At 47.4% G+C, this 18762-nt stretch overlaps 1 protein-coding gene across 1 annotated transcript in view; it reads left to right on the forward strand.

Moving 5' to 3' along the window:
- Positions 1–4908, forward strand: part of LOC139277472 (enhancer of filamentation 1-like) — a 142552-nt gene extending 137644 nt beyond the window's left edge. The window contains exons 6-7 of the mRNA XM_070895961.1: positions 442–540; positions 3483–4908. Coding sequence (XP_070752062.1) covers positions 442–540; positions 3483–3923 — 540 coding nt within the window. The 3' untranslated portion in view covers positions 3924–4908. The remainder of the gene's footprint in view (positions 1–441; positions 541–3482) is intronic.
- Positions 4909–18762: the final 13854 nt, after the last annotated feature.

Consider the following 18762-nt stretch of genomic DNA (forward strand, 5'->3'; position numbering starts at 1 on the left):
GAGCCATCTTCTTGAACCGCTGCAGTCGGTGTGGTGAAGGTACTCCCATAATGCTGTTAGGGAGGGAGTTCCAGGATTATGACTCATTTCCAAGTCAGGCTGGTGTACGATTCGGAGGGGAACTTGAGAGGTGATGTTGCTCCCGTGCGCCTGTTGCCCTGGTCATTCTAGGTGCTGGTGGACAAGCAGCATTTGGACATGGGCGGACCTGGGAAGTAGCGATCCGGTCAGCAGTGTCTGCAATGCCGTTGCTCACTCAACCACCTGTACAATCACCGCAGCCTGTGCCACTCACGAATCAGCTGGGACCTGCCCATTGAAAGGTGCTCCTGAGCAGACCAAGTCCTCCAGCAGCGCCTAGGCCCAAGGCCTCTCCCGCTGGGGCTCTTCTGGGGCCATGAGCAACGTTCTCCTGATGGTCTCACTGCTCTTTCCCTGCAGAGGAAGGAGGAATTCGAAAGGCAGGAGAAGGAAAAGGAGAGCATCAAGCAGAAGGAAAAGGAAAGCTTCAAGCACAAAAAGCTACTGTTGGAACGACAGGTACCTGGCCTGCTGTTACTGGGATGATGTAAAGTGTGTTTTTCTTGAGCTAAATTTGCACTATTATTGATTTTGAAAAACTATTACAAGTACATAAGAAGTAGAAGCAGGAGTAGGCCATACGGCCCCTCGAGCCTGCTCCGCCATTTTATACGATCATGGCTGATCCGATCATGGACTCAGGTCCACTTCCCTGCCCGCTCCCCATAACCCCTTATCGGTTAAGAAACTGTCTATCTCTGTCTTAAATTTATTCAATGTCCCAGCTTCCACAGCTCTCTGATGCAGCGAATTCCATCAAAGTAATACATCAAAGATTCTTTCATTAAAATATTTTATGGCCACACTAGGCAGTGGGGCATTTTCCTTTTTGTTTCAATTTTGTTTACTGGCACGGACACGATGGGCCGAATGTCCTCCTTCTGTGATGTAATTTTTCTATATGATTCTGTGCTATATGGCGAGCCCAAGGGATGCTGATTTGGACATTGGTTTCGCCATTCATCGCCAGATCTGGCTGGGTCACTGTTGGGTTAAAACTGCTCACTACTCCAGGACCATCCGGGAATGCAAAGATAAGCCCTGGTTTCTCTTCTCCGCTACCAATCCTCTCCTCTCAAACCCCTCTCCCCTGCCTCCTCCACCAACAAGTGCAAGGAGCTCAGGGACTCCTTTGTCGCTAAGATTGAGACCGTCCGTTCGGCTGCCTCTACCGCTCCGCTCCTCTACCCCTAAGCTCACCGAGCCAAACTTAGCCTAAGCAATGTTCCCTGTAATTTGTTTTGGATGCTCGGGGAATTAAACTGTCTGTGCGGCCCATTCCATTTCTCGTCCATGCGTGTTATTTCCATTTCCGGTGAGCGGCCTGCGTGGGGATTCCAGACCGCTGCGCAGCCCTGCAGCTTAGTCCGAACTGTTGCCCCTAAGCTTGCCTCCTTCTGTAGCCCTGAACTCACGTCTTTCTCCAGGTTACATTGTATTACACAGTATTCACAGCGCACCAACAGGTCCGTGCCGGTGTTTAAGTTCCACGCGAGCCTCCTCCCACCTCTCTTCATCTAACCCCATCGACATAGCCTTCTATTCCTTTCTCCCTCATGTGCTTATTTACCTTCCCCTTAAATGCATCAATGCTATTCACCTCAACTATTCCTTGTGGTAGCATGTTCCACATTCTAACCCCTCTCTGAATAAAGAAGTTTCTCCTCAATTCCCTGTTGGATTTATTGTGACTTACTCTTCATGTTCCCTTTAGTGTCGATGCAGTCTTCAAAGAAGAGCAGGGGAGTGATCCCCGGTGTCCTGGCCAATATTTGTCCTTCAATCAATATCACATACAGATTATAGGGTCATTTATTTAATTGCTACTTGTGGGATCTTGCTGTGTGCACAGTGGCTATTGTGTTTTATACATTACATAAGAACATAAGAAATAGGAACAGGAGTAGGCCATTTGGCCTCTTTAGCCTGCTCTGCCATTCAATAAGATCATAGCTGATCCGATCTTGGCCTCAGCTCCACTTCCTTGCCTGTTCCCCATAACCCTTGACTCCCCTGTAATTCAAAAATATATTCAATAACTCAGCCTCCACAGCTCTCTGGGGTAGAGAATTCCAAAGATTCATGACCCTCAGAGAAGAAATTCCTCCTCATTTCCGTCTTAAATGGCCGACCCCTTATTCTGAAACTATACCCCCTAGTCCTAGATTCCCCTACGAGGGGAAACATCCTCTCTGCATCTACCTAGTCAAGCCCCCTCAGAATCTTACACATTTCAATAAGGTCACCTCTCATTCTTCTAAACTTCAATGAGTATAGGCCCAACCTATCTTCATAAGACAACCCCTTCATCTTTCGTGAAACTTCTCTGAACTGCCTCCAATGCAAGTATATCCCTCCTTAAACAAGGAGACCAAAACTGTACGCAGTACTCCAGGTGTGACCTCACTAACGCTCTGCACAGTTGTCGCAAGATTTCCCTACTTTTATACTCCAACCCCCTTGCAATAAAGGCCAACATTCCATTTGCCTTCCTGATTACTTGCTGTACCTGCATACTAACTTTTTGTGTTTCATGTACGAGAACCCCCAGATCCCTCTGTACTGCAGCATTTTGTAGTCTCTCTCTCTTTAAATTATAATTTTCATTTTTATTCTTCATAACCTCATATTTTCCCACATTATATTCTATCTGACAAATGTTTGCCCACTCACTTAGCCTGCCTATATCGCTATGCAGATTCTTTACATCCTCCTCACAATTCGCTTTCCCACGCAGTATTCCAGGTATGGCCTCACCAATACCTTGTATAGCTATAGCAAGACTTCCCTGCTTTTATACTCCATCCCCTTTGCAATAACATCGACTGGTTCCCCCTTTATCCACCCTGCTTGGTACATCCCTGTTATATAGAAACATAGAAAATAGGTGCAGGAGTAGGCCATTCGGCCCTTCGAGCCTGCACCACCATTCAATATGATCATGGCTGATCATGCAAGTTCAGTATCCCATTCCTGCTTTCTCTCCATACCCCTTGATCCCTTTAGCCGTAAGGGCCATATCTAACTCCCTTTTGAATATATCTAACGAACTGGCTTCAACAACTTTCTGCAGTAGAGAATTCCACAGGTTCACCACTCTCTGAGCGAAGAAGTTTCTCCTCATCTCGGTCCTAAATGGCTTAACCCTTATCCTTAGATTGTGACCCCTGGTTCTGGACTTCCCCAACATCGGGGAAATTCTTCCTGCATCTAACCTATCCAATCCCGTCAGAATTTTATATGTTTCTATGAGATCCCCTCTCATTCTTCTAAATTCCAGTGAATATAAGCCGAGTCGATCCAGTTACTTCAAAAAGTTCTTCGTTGGCTGCAAAGCACTATGGGACATCCTGAGGTTGTCTTTCTTTCGTAACTCTTTTTTTTTCCCAACTCTTGTACAGATGACAGAAGAAAAGATTCGAAAACCAGGTGACGGCAGCATTAAAACGAGTCCGAAGGCGATCCAGACCCCGGCCTCCAGCTCCGACCAGTGCAAAATATACTTCAGCACCCTGCACAAGGCCATCGTGTCCTACACTGACAGCATCAACGGAAACCAGTCGGCGGACATTTTGATCAAGCACAGCAAGGTGGTGATAATGATCGGGCAGAAACTGGTGGACATGCTGTGCCGGGAGACGGGGCAGAAGCACTTTCACAAAGAGGTGCTCAGCCGAAGCAACCTGTTTTGCGGCCGGATGAAAAAGGTGGCCGTGGCAACCAAGAACGCCGTGATGCATCCGAACCCGGTCACCGTGCAAGAGATGAAGGAGCAGGTGGCAGAACTCTCCAAGCAGGCCGAGCAGCTCAGGCTCCTGCTGGAACAGGCCACTGCCTCATAAAGGGGCTGACCACTGGGGAAAAAGGACATCTTATCTCCTCTCTTAGCTTAAAAATTCACTAAAAATATATATCTATCTTTTCAGGGGTCCCGATAATTTGTTTTTATCTCTTGACATTTGATTCCTGGCAGTTTTTATTTTGAGAAGATGAGGCAAGATTCAAGGCGCAAATAAACAAACATGGCTGCCCCTTTCCCCCAGCAACACGGTGACCGCGGAGAGAAGCCGAAAGTTGGATTTCCAGCCAATTGGCACTTTGGTTAAAGGAAATGGTTCCATTTAGCCAAATAGTAATCGGAGTGATTCTCTGCACAAATATTGTTGTGTCCTTCTGCGCATGCGCACGGTGGACTCCTCCCCTTTTTTGCGCAGGCTCTCGCTTGATCGGGTCGCCCATGCGCAGTTCGATATACGAGGAAACCGGAAGTGGGGCCAAACCGCGTGGTGCCACTGCTCGAACCTGAGCCTGCTACTGGGGCTTTTGGGTTATCTCCAGGACTTTTACCCAGAATATCGCTGTGATTATTTACACAAAACATTTTCGCAGCCCTCTGAGAGAGAGCGAGAGAGAGAGAGAGAGGAAGTCGGAGGTGAGAGAGAATAAAAAGACAGACTTCATTTATATAGCGCCTTTCACGACCACCGGACCTCTCAAAGCGCTTTACAGCCAATGAAGTACTTTTTTTGGAGTGTAGTCACTGTTGTAATGTGGGAAATCCGGCAGCCAATTTGCGCACAGCAAGCTCCACATACAGCAATGTGATAATGACCGGATAATCTGTTTTTGTTGATTGAGGGATAAATATTGGCCAGGACACTGAGGATAACTCCCTTGCTCTCTTCGAAATAGTGCCATGGGATCTTTTACGTCCAACTGAGAGGGCAGCCGAGACCTAGGTTTAACGTCTCATCCGAAAGACGTTAATCCGAAAGAGGGGCAGAGAGAGAGAGACTGGGGCAGAGAAAGAGACTGAGGGAGAGAGAGAGAGGGCAGAGAGAGAGAGAGAGAGGGGGAGGAGAGAGATGGGGTAGAGGGACTGAGGGAGAGAGAGAGACGAGAGAGAGAGAGACAGAGGAGAGAGAGTCTTAGGCAGAGAGTGGGGGGAGAGAGAGAGATTGGGGGATGGGAGATAGAGACTGGGAGAGAGAGAGAGAGAGACTGAAGGAGAGAGAGAGTGGGGGGGAAGAGAGAGAGAGATTGAGGGAGAGAAAGAGAGGAGCAGAGAGAGAGAAACTAAGGCAGGGAGAGAAAGGAGCAGAGAGAGAGACTGGAGGTGGGGGGAGAGAGAAAATCAGAGACTCGGGCAAAGAGAGAGAGAGAGAGCGAGAGAGACGGGGGGGGGGGGTGGAAGAGAGAGATTGGGGGGTGAGATTGGGAGAGAGAGAGAGAGAGGGGGGGGCAGAGAGTAGGTGAGAGAGAGCAGAGAGAGACTGGGAGGAGGCAGAGAGAGAGTGGGGGAGAGGGAATCGGAAGGGAGAGAGAGGGAACTCATAGAGGAGGTCAGGAACTCGGTGGTGGGGGGAGGGGGGTAAAGAGCACGGAGGGTACAGTGGGGATGGGGGAAGAACGTGATCCAGGTCTAAGGGAGGGCGGGGGGGGGACGGGACGGTTGATAGCGAGAACATGATCTAGATGGTAAGACGGATCACGGTCTTCCAATCCCACCCCCTTCACACTCGCACCACGTTCTCTCCTCCCCCGACGCCTGCTTGATTTCTTGGAAAGCTCGGTGTGCGAGAGGCAGGTGACATCATTGGACTGGACAAAATCTGGAAGTCATGACACTGTCACCATTCACTTTATACCCAATAAACGTGTTAACAATCTGTGACCCACACACAATGCCCCATCTATGCTGGGGGAGGGGGGGGGGAAAGAAAGGTCATGAATCTGTGGGGAAAGAACTTGGGGGAAATTGTCAGGAACCATGGGGGAGGTGCAGTGGGGGAAGAATGTCAGGAACTCAGGCGGGGGAGGGAGTGGGGAGGAAGAAAGAGGTCAGAAACTTGACCCAGGTGTGGGGTGGGGGGGGGGGTGGTGGGGGATGGTCAGGCACTTGGTGGGGGTGGGGGCAGGAACTTGTTTGGAGAGGTGGGAAAAAGTCTTAATCTGTGAGAGTGAGCACTGTCTGTTCCAAGTGAGCTCTGCTCTGTCTGGAGTCGGCAGTCAGAATGGCTCGAATTACACTTTGCAAAGTCACAGGGCGGTGCTAATTACACATTCCAGAGAAAATGCTGGGTGTGTCTTATCCTCCAAGGGGACCAATCGGCAATCAGGTCTTGTGATCAAGGGGACCCAATCAGAGCTTTAGGTGTTGCAAACTTACACGTCCAACAGTAAAATAGCCAGCATTTATTAAAGGGAGGGGGGGTGGGGTATTGTGCAAGAGGTGCTTCAGTGCTGGTGGGTCTCCCATATACACAATTCATCCGGTTTATCACAAATCTGCAACATCATAATTCAAATTATCTCCCCCCACCCCCACCCTTTCCCACGCAAAAGCAAAGTCTTGGTTGGAACACTTTCACGGTTCTTTATAACCTAAGATTAGCTTACCTAAAATTAACCTAAGATTGACCACGCTATATTCAGCAAGCAAACTCCAGCCTTTGGCCACAGAGATCTGCCGTTTGTTGTTGACTAATTGATACATTATGCCGATTGTTAAGGGAATATCTTAAAATTATAGCTGCAAACTGGTATGAAATATAAAGCAAAGGAACGAGTATCAACATTCATATTATGTCATTACAGCCTCCAGAAAGTGCAACATTTCAAGTGGGGGGGGGGGGAAGGTTTGAGAACTGCTCAGCTGATGTCCACACTGTTTCTATCGATCTGTAACTCCATGATAGCCTAGTACTCCTGTCTATTGGAGAAGTGATCTCCTTGTTAAGAGCCAAGTATTCCTTTTCTGCACTGGAGTTGAAAAGTAAATGAGTTTGGCACAGGGTCGGGTGCACAATGACATTTGTTTGAGATGGATCTTCGCCCCTCCCCTCCCCTCCAATGTGACGTGCTGCAGGAAGTAGGTGGGCCAACCACAAACAGGGCTTGGAAAAATACAGAGCTATACTCACATTGTTACGGGGAAAGCACCGTCATGGTCAATGGCCGTCTACAGCTTCCTCATCATCATAGGCAATCGAGGAAGACTTGCTTCCATTCGAAAAGTGAGTTTTCAGGTGACTGTCCAGTCCAATGCGGGAATTACAGTCTCTGTCACAGATGGGACAGACGGTGGTTGAAGGAAAGGGGGGTGGGGAGTCTGGTTTGCCGCACGCTCCTTCTGCTGTCTGCGTTTGGTTTCCGCATGCTCTTGGCGACGAGACTCGAGGTGCTCATCGCCCTCCCGGTCTTAGGCCAGGGATTCCCAGGTGCCGGTGGGGATGTTGCACTTTATCAAGGAGGCTTTGAGGGTGTCCTTGAAATGTTTCTTCTGCCCACCTGGGGCTTGCTTGCCATGTTGGTGCTCCGAGTAGAGCGCTTGCTTTGGGAGTCTCGTGTCAGGCATGCGGACAATGTGGCCCATCCAACGGAGCTGGTCGAGTGTGGTCAGTGCTTCAATGCTGGCCTGAGCGAGAACACTAACGTTGATGTGTCTGTCCTCCCAATGGATTTGCAGAATCTTGCGGAGGTAGTGCTGGTGGTATTTCTCTAGCGATTTGAGATGTCTGTGTACATAGTCCACGTCTCTGAGCCATAAGCTTGATGCCAGATTTGAGGTCCTGGTCTTCGAACACTCTCTTCCTCAGGCGACCGAAGCCTGTACTGGTGCACTGAAGGCGGTGTTGGACCTCGTCATTGATTTCTGTTCTTACTGATAGTAGACTCCCGAGGTATGGAAAATGGTCCACATTGTCCATGGATTTTGATGACTGGGGGGCAGTGGTGTGTGTCGAGGTCAGGTTGGTGGAGGACCTTTGTCTTACGGATGTTTAGTGTAAGGCCTATGCTTTCGTACGCCTCGGTGAAGGTGTTGACCCCTTTCATGTGCAACACCAGTGATGGCCACTAGAGTGCGTGAGTGAGCACTCAGGCTATCCCAGTGGGATTAAAACTGATTTTGAGCAGTGGAACAAAATAGGTGCTACGAAATCGGGCGGAGTGTAAAACAGACTGTCGATTCACTGTTGCCCGCTTTGCACTACCGCCCAAGACCAATTTCACCTCCAATGTGTTTTAAAATGTACCACTTTTTCTGCTCATTGCACAGCTCAGTCTGCCTCCAATGCATTGTGTCATTTTCTGCCTTGCATGGACAAGCAGACGATCCTGAGCTTGGTGCTTGACATCACATGCTTGCATTTGATGGTTTCCAGGTTAAAATCGATATTTACCAAAACAAATGGTAATTTCCTGTGACTGAAGGTACTAGATTTAATTCGATATAAATGAGGTTGTGATTTGTCTGGATCCAGGCTAGACTGAATGGCTGAGGCAGAGTTGCAGCCAAGTAGTTCACTGACCATCAGTGTAAGTCAGGAAACCCGTGGATAACAAATAGAAAATAAAATGTTTGCTGTTGGTACCTTAGCAAACCTGAGAGCAGGAGGGTGTTCAGAATAGACAGAACAAAATCAGCCAAGGTTCATGTTCCTAATCGCTATCCAGTGACTTTGGCTGGAAAGTGCTCATGTGTGTATGTTCGGTAAAAACAGAATCGGCTCAGCTGTGATGCACATTGCTGTCAAATATCCTACTGACATTTCCTACTCCCTATCTAGGTTCCCATAAAGATTGGGAACTGCTCCGCCATCTCGATCCTACTCAGGAAAGAGGGGGATGGGGAGCTGGGAAGAAGAGTACATGCTTATCAGGAATAATCGACCATTAATGTGCCTTCTACCAAATCATTCATTATCTAACCATCCAACTGGATGATTCAAGTGACTCCCACAGTGCCAGGTTAAGATATGAGCTGGACACAGCTCACTGCCTGTAGATTTTGCAGGTGCTCTTGTCTTTGCACTAAAAGCTTCCAAACGACATTGGAGGCAAGATCTCCCTCAGTGGGTGAAGGGCTTCAAATTGAAGACAAGACTGCAAGATATTGTTTGAAAAAAAAAATTAAAGCTTACTGCATAAAAATTCAAAGGAATGAGATTGAGAGGGAATAAAGTACTTCATTAAATGATTCCTGTAAATAGTGTACATAAAAGAATGGAATATAGGAGTAATGATAATATTTTCTTTACTTTGAGAATTTGCTAAAAAAAAAAGTTTAACGTTGTAATAGGAGTTTTTATAGAAGATGCTTTTAATGAAGTGATGTTTTAAAAAAGGTGAGTCACATTCCCAGTGTTTAAATTATAGCGCGGATCGGAGCTGTACGGGCCCTCCCAGCGAAAAATTACAGATAAGGAACACTAAAACTCCTTAGTGTTTCTGTCTATTTGTTTTTGAATACTTCATTTTGAACAGTGATGATAACATTCAGAGACTGGGTAAGGAGCAGATTTTGAGCCACACAGTGCAAAGCAGCTGAATCAGTGCAGTGCAATGCTGAGAGGTGGGGTCCTATGGGACTGCTGCTCAGATGGGGGTCTATGACCTGTGTGTGGGATGGTCCTCTTTAGAAAAGACAGACTTGCATTTTATATAGCGCCTTTCACGACCACCGGACGTCTCAAAGCGCTTTACAGCCAATTAAGTACTTTTGGAGTGTAGTCACTGTTGTAATATGGGAAACGGGGCAGCAAATTTGCGCACAGCTAACTCCCACTAACAGCAATGTGATAATGACCAGATAATCTGTTTTTATTATATTGGCCAGGACACCGGGGATAACTCCCCTACTCTTCTTCAAAATAGTGCCATGGGATCTTTTACATCCACCTGAGAGGGCAGACAGGGCCTCAATTTAATACCTCACCTGACAGACAGCACCTCCGACAGTGCAGCACTCCCTCAGCACTGCACTGGAGTGTCAGTCTAGATTTGTGTGGTCAAGTTCCTGGAGTGGGACTTGAACCCACAACCTTCTGACTCAAGGGTGAGTGTGCTACCCACTGAGCCACAGATAGGTGTTCCAGCCAATAGTCTGTGTTACTGATATTAATCCAGATCCCTGGCACTGTGCAGCTCAGTAACACCTTCCAGCCAGAACTCTGCATTACTGACTATATCTCCACTGATGTAAATTCACCTCTGTACACAGTAGAGCTCAGTAACCCCTCCAACCAGCACCATAAGTTACTAATTGTATCTCAACTAATATTGGGCCAGAATTTGCTGTCAAAATAACAGTAAGGCTATTGGCCCTCTCCATTATTTGTGCGTAAATGGTACAGCAACTTCAGGCGAGGAGCAGATGCATGGTTAAATGTAAATATCCAAAAGTTCCACTCGAGTTGCCATTAACTTTGTGTAAACGGCATCTCGCTGTCTGCCTCACCGTGGACAAGCATTGAATGGCGGGATGGTGCTGTATTTGCACGATAGATATGAACTGCAACCATTGCAGTAATTAGAGCTAGTAATTTTAAAATTTACATTTTTATTTTAACCTTTCCTTTCTGTCTCCTTTCTCTCTCTCAATAGTCTTTCTTTCCTTCTCTTTCTGTACCTGATTTGGCATTGAATTCACCCTCCTTCTCAGTCCTTCCAGTGTTTATTTCCCAATCCTTGAATCTGATTGGTTAAGGAGATATCCTGTTGTTTGTCCTGTTCACTTGAAGTTCGAACTCCCTCCCTAAACCTCTCCCTATCGCTATCTCTCTTTCCTCCTTTAAGATGCTCCTTAAAACCTACCTCTTTGACCAAGATCTGCTGTAATTTGTTCTTATGTGGCTTGGTGTCAAAGTTTTGCCATAACACTGCTGTGAAGTGCCTTGGGATGATTTACTACGTTAAAGGCGCTATATAAATACAAGTTGTTATTGTTGGCAGCTCTCACTTTCACCAACATTGTGGGAAAATATGTTTTGAGCTGAAGGAGCCAGGGGCAAGGGGCAAGTCTAACAAATGGCAAACATCGTTAGATGCCCTGCTACTGCCCTGGCCCAGTAACCCCCAACTCCAGGCAGCGCTCCGTGTTACTGACTGTAGCACTACTGACTTAACACCAGCTCCCTCGCACCGTGTGGCTCAGTACCCTCTTCCCCCAGTGCCCCGTGTTACTGACAACAACTTGAATTTATATAGCGCCTTTAATGTAGTAAAACGTATTAAGGCACTTCATAGGAGCGATTATCAAACTAAATTTGACACCGAGCCACATAAGGAGATATTCGAACAGGTGCTAAGAGGTAAGTTTTAAGGAGCGTCTTAATGGAGGAGAGAGGTGTGACGAGGTCGAGGGAGGGAATTTCAGAGCTTAGGGTCTAAACAACTGAAGTCACGACCGCCAATGGTGGAGCCAAGAAAATCAGGATGCAAGGGACCAGAATTGAAGGAGTGCAAAGATCTCGGAGGGTTGCAGGGCTGGAGGAAGTTACAGAGATAGGGAGGGGAAAGGCCATGGACAAGGATGAGAATTTTAAAATCGAGGTGTTGCCGGATTGGGAGCCAATGTAGGTCAGCAAGCACAGGGGTGACTAGCGCTACTGATGTAAATCCAACTCTCACAGTGAGGCTCAGTAACCCCCTCCCCAGAATCCTGTGATACTGAATGTATTTTTACTGATGTAAATCCAAGTCTCCCACACTGTGAGGCTCAGTCACCATTGCAAATATCTTCAGTATTCACTGTTGAAACAAAAATATTCTCTGGCCAGAAATAATTTTTTAAAAATGCTTATATTAAACAATTCTCTGCAAACATTGAAGTTGCACAGGGGTTTTGATGGTGATGCTCACAGTATGATAATTATATTTTTACAATTTCTTTTAGTGCAGCCATGTTCTTGTATTTGTGCAGCTCTTAAATCTTTAGCTGGGGATTGTTTAACTCCCAACTGCTTCATAGAGCAGTGGTTGTCTCCAAAAAACATCTTGGCCTTTATTGCTGATGAGACCCCCCTACCTCTCTAAGCGTGGTCCCTGTTGGGGACAGAGCCCTTACAGGGGCGGTAACAGTGAGACTCTCTTAACTAAAGGAAAATACTGCGGATGCTGGAATCTGAAATAAAAACAGAGAATGCTGGAAATCTCAGCGGGTCGGGCAGCATCTGTGGAGAGAAAAACAGAGTTAATGTTTCGGGTCGATGACCCTTCGTCAGAACTGGGGAAAGTTTGAAATTAACAGATTATTAAGGAGCACTGAAAGGGGGAAGGGAAGAAAGAACAAATGGGAAGGTCTGTGGGTATTCATAAGATCAAGGGGTTTACATTTTTTGTAACCCCTCCCGATCTTATGTATTTTTTCTCTCTGTCTCCCACGGCAGCTGGTAATTATCCCAACATTCACACTCTATCTAGACACATCTTTTCCTAACTACTGCCATTACCATCTCAAGTTGGCCCATCATCCCTTTTGTCTCTCTAATCTCTCCTGTCTTCCACCCTATTACAGAACTCCCCTCCCCCTTTCAACGCTCCTTGAGACTCTCTTTATAAAGATTTCCCTGACTGCAAAATGTGAAACAGAACCTTTCATATCCTGAAGCTCCCAGGTTTATTTTCCGATCAGTGTTGTTGCTCCCAATGGCTGTGAAGCGCATTGGAACAGCCGGTGATTGTGAAAGGCGCTATAGAAATGCAAGTCTTTCTTCCTTCTAATTTTCTATGTCTTCTTTGAAATTTCTTGAGTCTGGGCGAGGAAAGAGGCAGAATTGCACTCTGATGCTCCTCACAAAGACAGCCTGGCAGCACTCACTGTCTACACTCCCACATGCAGAATGGGCACAGGGAGGCAGTGGGTGACTGCGGAACTGTACCCCATCAGGAGAGAGGAGAATACTCGAGAAATTTCAAAGAAGACATAGAAAATTAGAAGAAAGACTTGCATTTCTATAGCGCCTTTCTCGATCTCCGGCTGTTCCAATGCGCTTCGCAGCCAATCAAGTACTGTTGAAGTGTAGTCAATTATAATGTAGGAAATACAGCAGCCAATTTGCACACAGCACGATCCCACAAACAGCAATGAGATAAATGACCAGAGAATCTGTTTAAGGTACGGTCGAGGAATAAATGTTGGCCAGGACACTGGAAGAAATTTCTTCTCTTCAAATAGTTCCGTAGGATCTTGGGTTTAATGTCTCATCCGAAAGACGGCACTTCTGGGACTGGGGCTTGAACACACAACTTTCTAACTCAGAGGCAAGGCTGACACCTGAGAAGGCTGCCCGTTCTGGCAACACCAGTTGAACAAATTAAAGTATGTGCACAATTGATAGCGGCTATAGAAACCCTTCAACCTTTGCTATAAAATGAGATGTAAAATTCAGAATTGTTTTGTAGATCTGGAGTTCAGTATTCTGGTGAGTGAAGTCACACTGCGCTCTAGCAGACTGCTGTATTTTTTTTCTAATCATTGTGTTTTTATACATTTTCAATAAAATATTGTTGCTACAGTCATGTGTTCTCTCACTCTGAAAACAACTGATGTCTCTTGAACACCTTAAAAGGAGCAAAACATTCTAAATGACAACAACAACTTTTATTTATATAACGCCTTTAATGTAGTAAAACATCCCAAGGCGCTTCACAACAGTGTTACAAATAATTTTGACACCAAGCCACATAAAAAGAAATTACAGATGACCAAAAGTTTGGTCAAAGAGGCAGGTTTTAAGGAGCGTCTTAAAGGAGGAAAGAGGTGTAGAGAGGCGGAGAGGTTGAGAGAGGAAATTCCAGAGCTTGGGGCCCAGGCAGCTGAAGGCACGGCCACCAATGGTTGATAAGTTATCAGGGATGCTCAAGAGGGCAGAATTTGAGGAGCACAGGTATCTCGTGGGGTTGAGAGGCTGAAATAGATTACAGAGATAGGGAGGGGCGAGGCCATGGAGTGATTTGTAAACAAGGATGAGAATTTTGAAACCAAGGCGTTGTTTAACCAGGAGCCAATGTAGGTCAGCGAGCACAGGGATGATGGGTGAGCGGGACTTGGTGCGAGTTAGGACACGGGCAGCAAGTTTTGGATGACCTCAAGTTTACACAGTGTAGAATGTGGGAGGCCATCCAGGAGTAGTCAAGTCTAGAGATAACAAAGGCATGGATTAGGGTTTCAGCAGATGAGCTAAGGCAGGGGTGGAGGCGGGCGATGTTACGGAGGTGGAAATAGGCGGTTTTAGTTATGCCGCAGATATGTGGCCAGAAGCTCATTTCAGGGTCAAATATAACTAGGTTACAGTCTGGTTCAGCCTCAGATAGTCATCAGAATTTGAGAGGGGGAAACAGTAGGAGGGAAAGGAGGGGAGATGGTTGAAGGTGCTGTCAAGGGGGCAGGTTTTAAAGAGGCTTTTAAAAGGAACGTGAAAGAGAAAGCAAGGCCGAGGGGTTTGGGGGGAGCATGGGGCAGGATGGTAGAATGGGGAGAGGTGGCGACACACAGCAGAAAGGCAGTGACCTTCCGCGGGACGCAGGGCTGGAGGAAGCTGCAGATGAGGAGGAGGAGGAGGAGAGAAGAGAATCCATGCAGGGTGTTGTAGACGAGAATGAGGATTTCAAAATCGATGCACTGAGGGCCGGACAACAAAGGATGCCGGAGCAGCTTCAAGGAATTCGGTGTGCATACACTATTCTCCCTTTGGTGAATACCTCAAGTATTCATTTTGTATTTTGATTACACCCTCAACCTCATCCCCACATTGTTATGTATGAAGAAAGAGTCTGACTGGATACGGTGAGCTCAGAGTGAAGTGTGACTGTAGTCTTTATTTGCAGGTCTCCAGAGTGCCTCTCCAACCTGTGAGGCCTCCTTAAATACCTGTGCTCCCAAGGGATTATGGGATCCCTTGGGACTCCAGGAGATGAGCCCTCTTGTGGTTGTACAAGGTATATACAAGTCCACATATAACACTCCCCCCCCCCCCCCCCCCCCACCAAAGACAACAGTGTAACAATTTACAAGGTGAGTCGATCTGGGGCCCTTCTTACCCTGGTTAATTGCCTTGGTGCAGATGCTGGTATTGGTGAATCGTCTGTTGGGCCCTTGCTGGGCTGCCTAATGTGGTGAGTCTTGCTGGGCTGCTGTGATAATGGGTTCCGCTTCGTGGCCAACCGCGGTGTCGGTTGTCACTGGTGTGTATGTTGGGAGGTCAAAGAAGGTGGGTTACTCAGGATAGTCCGTGAATCTGAGTTTGATTTGGTCCAAGTGTTTCCGGTGAATGAGCCCATTTGAAAGTTTGACCCGAAACACTCTACTCCCCTCCTTCGCCACAACAGTGCCGGGGAGCCACTTGGGACCTAGTCCATAATTCAATACAAATACGGGGTCATTGATTTCAATCTCGCGTGACACGTTTGCACTATGATATATACTTTGTTGAAGCCACCTGCTCTCTACCTGTTCATGAAGATCAGGGTGGACTAATGAGAGCCTTGTCTTAAGTGCCCTTTTCATGAGCAGTTCAGCAGGTGGAATCCCAGTGAGCGGTAGCTAAGCAGGACTCGGGATAGGCAAGTCTGCAGTGAGCCTTCCATTAACCTCTTCAAGCCCTGCTTGATGGTTTGCACTGCTCTCTCTGCCTGACCGTTGGATGCTGGTTTAAATGGGGCAGATGTAACGTGTTTAATCCTGTTACGGGTCATGAATTCTTTGAACGCGGCACTGGTAAAACATGGCCCGTTGTCGCTCACAAGGACATCGGGCAGGCTGTGCGTGGCAAACATGGCCCGCAGGCTTTGAGTGGTGGCAGCAGATATGCTTGCCGACATTATCTCCCATTCAATCCATTTGGAGTACGCATCTACAATCACAAGGAACATTTTACCCAAGAATGGGCCTGCATAGTCGACATGGACCCTAGACCACGGTTTGGAGGGCCAAGACCATAAATTTAGTGGCGCCTCCCTGGATGCATTGTTTAACTGCGAGCATGTGTTGCATTTGTGAACGAAGGACTCTAAGTCCGCATCGATACCGGGCCACCACATGTGGGATCTCGCTATCGCTTTCATCATTACAATGCTTGGGTGGGTACTGTGGAGGTCACTGATGAAGGTGTCTCTGCCCTTCTTGGGGACCACTACCCGGTTGCCCCACAGAAGGCAGTCTGCCTGTACAGACATTTCATCTTTGCGCCGCTGGTACGGCTTTATCTCTTCCTGCATTTCCACTAGGACACTGGACCAGCTCCCGTGAAGCACAGAGTTTTAAAACTAGGGACAGTAAGGAGTCCTGGCTCGTCCAGGTTCTAATCGGTCAGGCTGTGACGGGTGATTGCTCACTCTCAAATGCTTCCATAACCATGACTAAATCTGCGGGCTGCGTTATTTCCACCCCCATGGTGGGTAATGGCAGCCTACTGAGAGCATCGGCACAGTTTTCTATGGCGAATGGTGTAGTTGTATGTGGACAACGTGAACTCTCATCTCCGGATGCGGACCGATGCATTAGTGTTTATCCCCTTAGTCTCGGAAAACAGGGATATAAGTGGCTTATAGTCAGTTTCCAATTCAAATTTTAGCCCAAACAGGTACTGATGCATTTTCTTTACCCCATAGACACAAGCAATGCTTCTTTTTCAATCATGCTGTCGGCTCTCTCAGCCTTAGACAGACTCCTGGATGCATAAGCAACCGGTTGCAACTTCCCAAAATCATTAGCTTGGTGCAATACACACCCGACGCCGTACGACGACACATCACCAACTAGTACCAAACGCTTACATGGATCATACAACACAAGCAATTTGTTAGAGCATAACAATTTTCTAGCTTTTACAAAGGCATTTTCTTGGCTTTTGCCCCATATCCATTCATCCCCTTTATGCAGTAAGGCATGCAGTGGTTCTAACAGTGTGCTGAGACCCGGTAAGAAGGTACCAAAGTAGTTCAGGAGTCCTAGAAATGACCGCAGCTCTGTCACGTTCTGTGGCCTCGGTGCATTCTCGATTGCCTCCATCTTCGAATCGGTGGGCCTGATGCAATCCGCCCCGATCCTCCTCCCCAGGAACTCCACTTCATGCGCCAGTAAAACACACTTCGAGCGTTTTAACATGAGCCCCACGCGGTTGAGTCGACTAAGAACCTCCTCCAGGTTCTGCAGATGCTCGACTGTGCCCCGACCTGTAACCAAGATGTCGTCCTGGAAGATCACCGTGTGCGGGACCGACTTCAGTAAGCTTTCCATGTTTCTCTGGAATATCGCCGTGGCTGATCAAATTCCAGACGGGCATCTGTTATAAATGAAGAGACCTTTGTGTGTGTTGATGCAGGTGAGGCCCTTCGATGATTCCTCCAGCTCCTGCGTCATGTAGGCTGAGATCAAGTACAGCTTCGTGAACGTTTTTCCTCCCGCCAGCGTTGCAAAAAGGTCGTCGGCCTTTGGTAGTGGGTATTGATTCTGCAGGAAGAAATGATTGATATAATTGATATAAATGAAGAAATAATCACCACAGATTCTGACGGTGCTGTCTCCCTTGAGGACTGGAAAGATCGGGCTGGCCCACTCGTTGAATTCTGTCGGTGAAATGATGCCCTCTCTTTGCAGCGGTCTAGCTCGATCTCTACCCTTTCTCTCATCATGTACGGTACTGCTCTTGCCTTGTGATGAATGGGTTGTGCCCCCGGAATTAGATGTATCTGCACTTTTGCTCCTTGGATCTTCCTGATGTCTGGTTCGAAGTGAAGGGAACTTGTTTAAGACTTGGGCACACGAAGTGACGTCAGCGGGCGAGAGCGCTCGGACGTCATCCCAGTTCCAGTGCATCTTCCCCAGCCAGCTCCTGCCGAGCAGCGTGGGGCCATCACCCGGTACCACCCACAGTGGTAGCTTGTGCACCGCTCCATCGTAGGAGACCTTCATGGTAGCACTGCCGATTACAGAATCAGTTCCTTTGTGTAAGTTCTTAGTTTCATGCGAATTGGAGTCAAGATTGGCCTTGAGGTCTTGCTGCACCACAATTTTTCAGAAGTCTTTTTGCTCATGATGGACTGGCTCGTGCCCGTGTCCAGCTCCATTGACACCGGGACTCAATTTAGTTCAACCTTCAGCATTATCGGGGGACACTTCGTGGCAAATATATGCACCCCATATACCTCTGCCTCCTCGATCTGAGGCTCGTGTTTGTTGTGATCCAACGTGGATTTGTGCAACATAGTGGTTTGCAGGATTAACAGGATTCCTAACCCACTGGGTCTAATAACAATCTTGCATTACATCGACTCGTTCTGATTCAGCTTCTCCACAATCGTTTAAACAGCCACTTCCCTGCTCGTGTTGGGTTGATTTAAGTGACTCACTAGAATTGTTTCTTCAGCTTCATCTTTCCTTGGAGAGTGGGGATTGAGTATTTATTTTTCCCAGGAGGCACACAGTCTGTTGTGCCTGTTTGAGTTTGGATGTAGATTTTAACAGATATGGCGGACAACTGCTTCAGCCATTCACTGCCAGATCTGGCTGGACCACACAACATTATCGGGTCCTGCTCTCATCTGCTAAAATTGCTCACTATTCCAGAATCATTCTGGAATGTTAAGATAAACCCTGGCTTCTATGCTCCACTGCTAACTGTCTCCTTAAACCCCTCTCCCCTGTCTCCTCCACCCTCACCTCCAACACCAAGTGTGAGGAGCTCATGGACTTCTTTGCCTCTAAGAATGAGACCATCCATTCAGCTGCCTCTGCCATTTCCCTTCCTTCCCAAGCCTACCGGGCTAATCTTCTTCCAAGGATGCTCCATGCCCTAGCCCTGAACTCACATCTTTCTCCAGTCTCCCTCCGATCTCCCCTCATGAGCTCTCTGCGCTCATCCTGTCCCTGAGACCCACTTCCTGCTCCCTTGACTCTAT

The sequence above is a fragment of the Pristiophorus japonicus genome, chromosome 12 (genome assembly GCF_044704955.1).
Source record: "Pristiophorus japonicus isolate sPriJap1 chromosome 12, sPriJap1.hap1, whole genome shotgun sequence".
Classification (NCBI taxonomy): Eukaryota; Metazoa; Chordata; class Chondrichthyes; family Pristiophoridae; genus Pristiophorus; species Pristiophorus japonicus.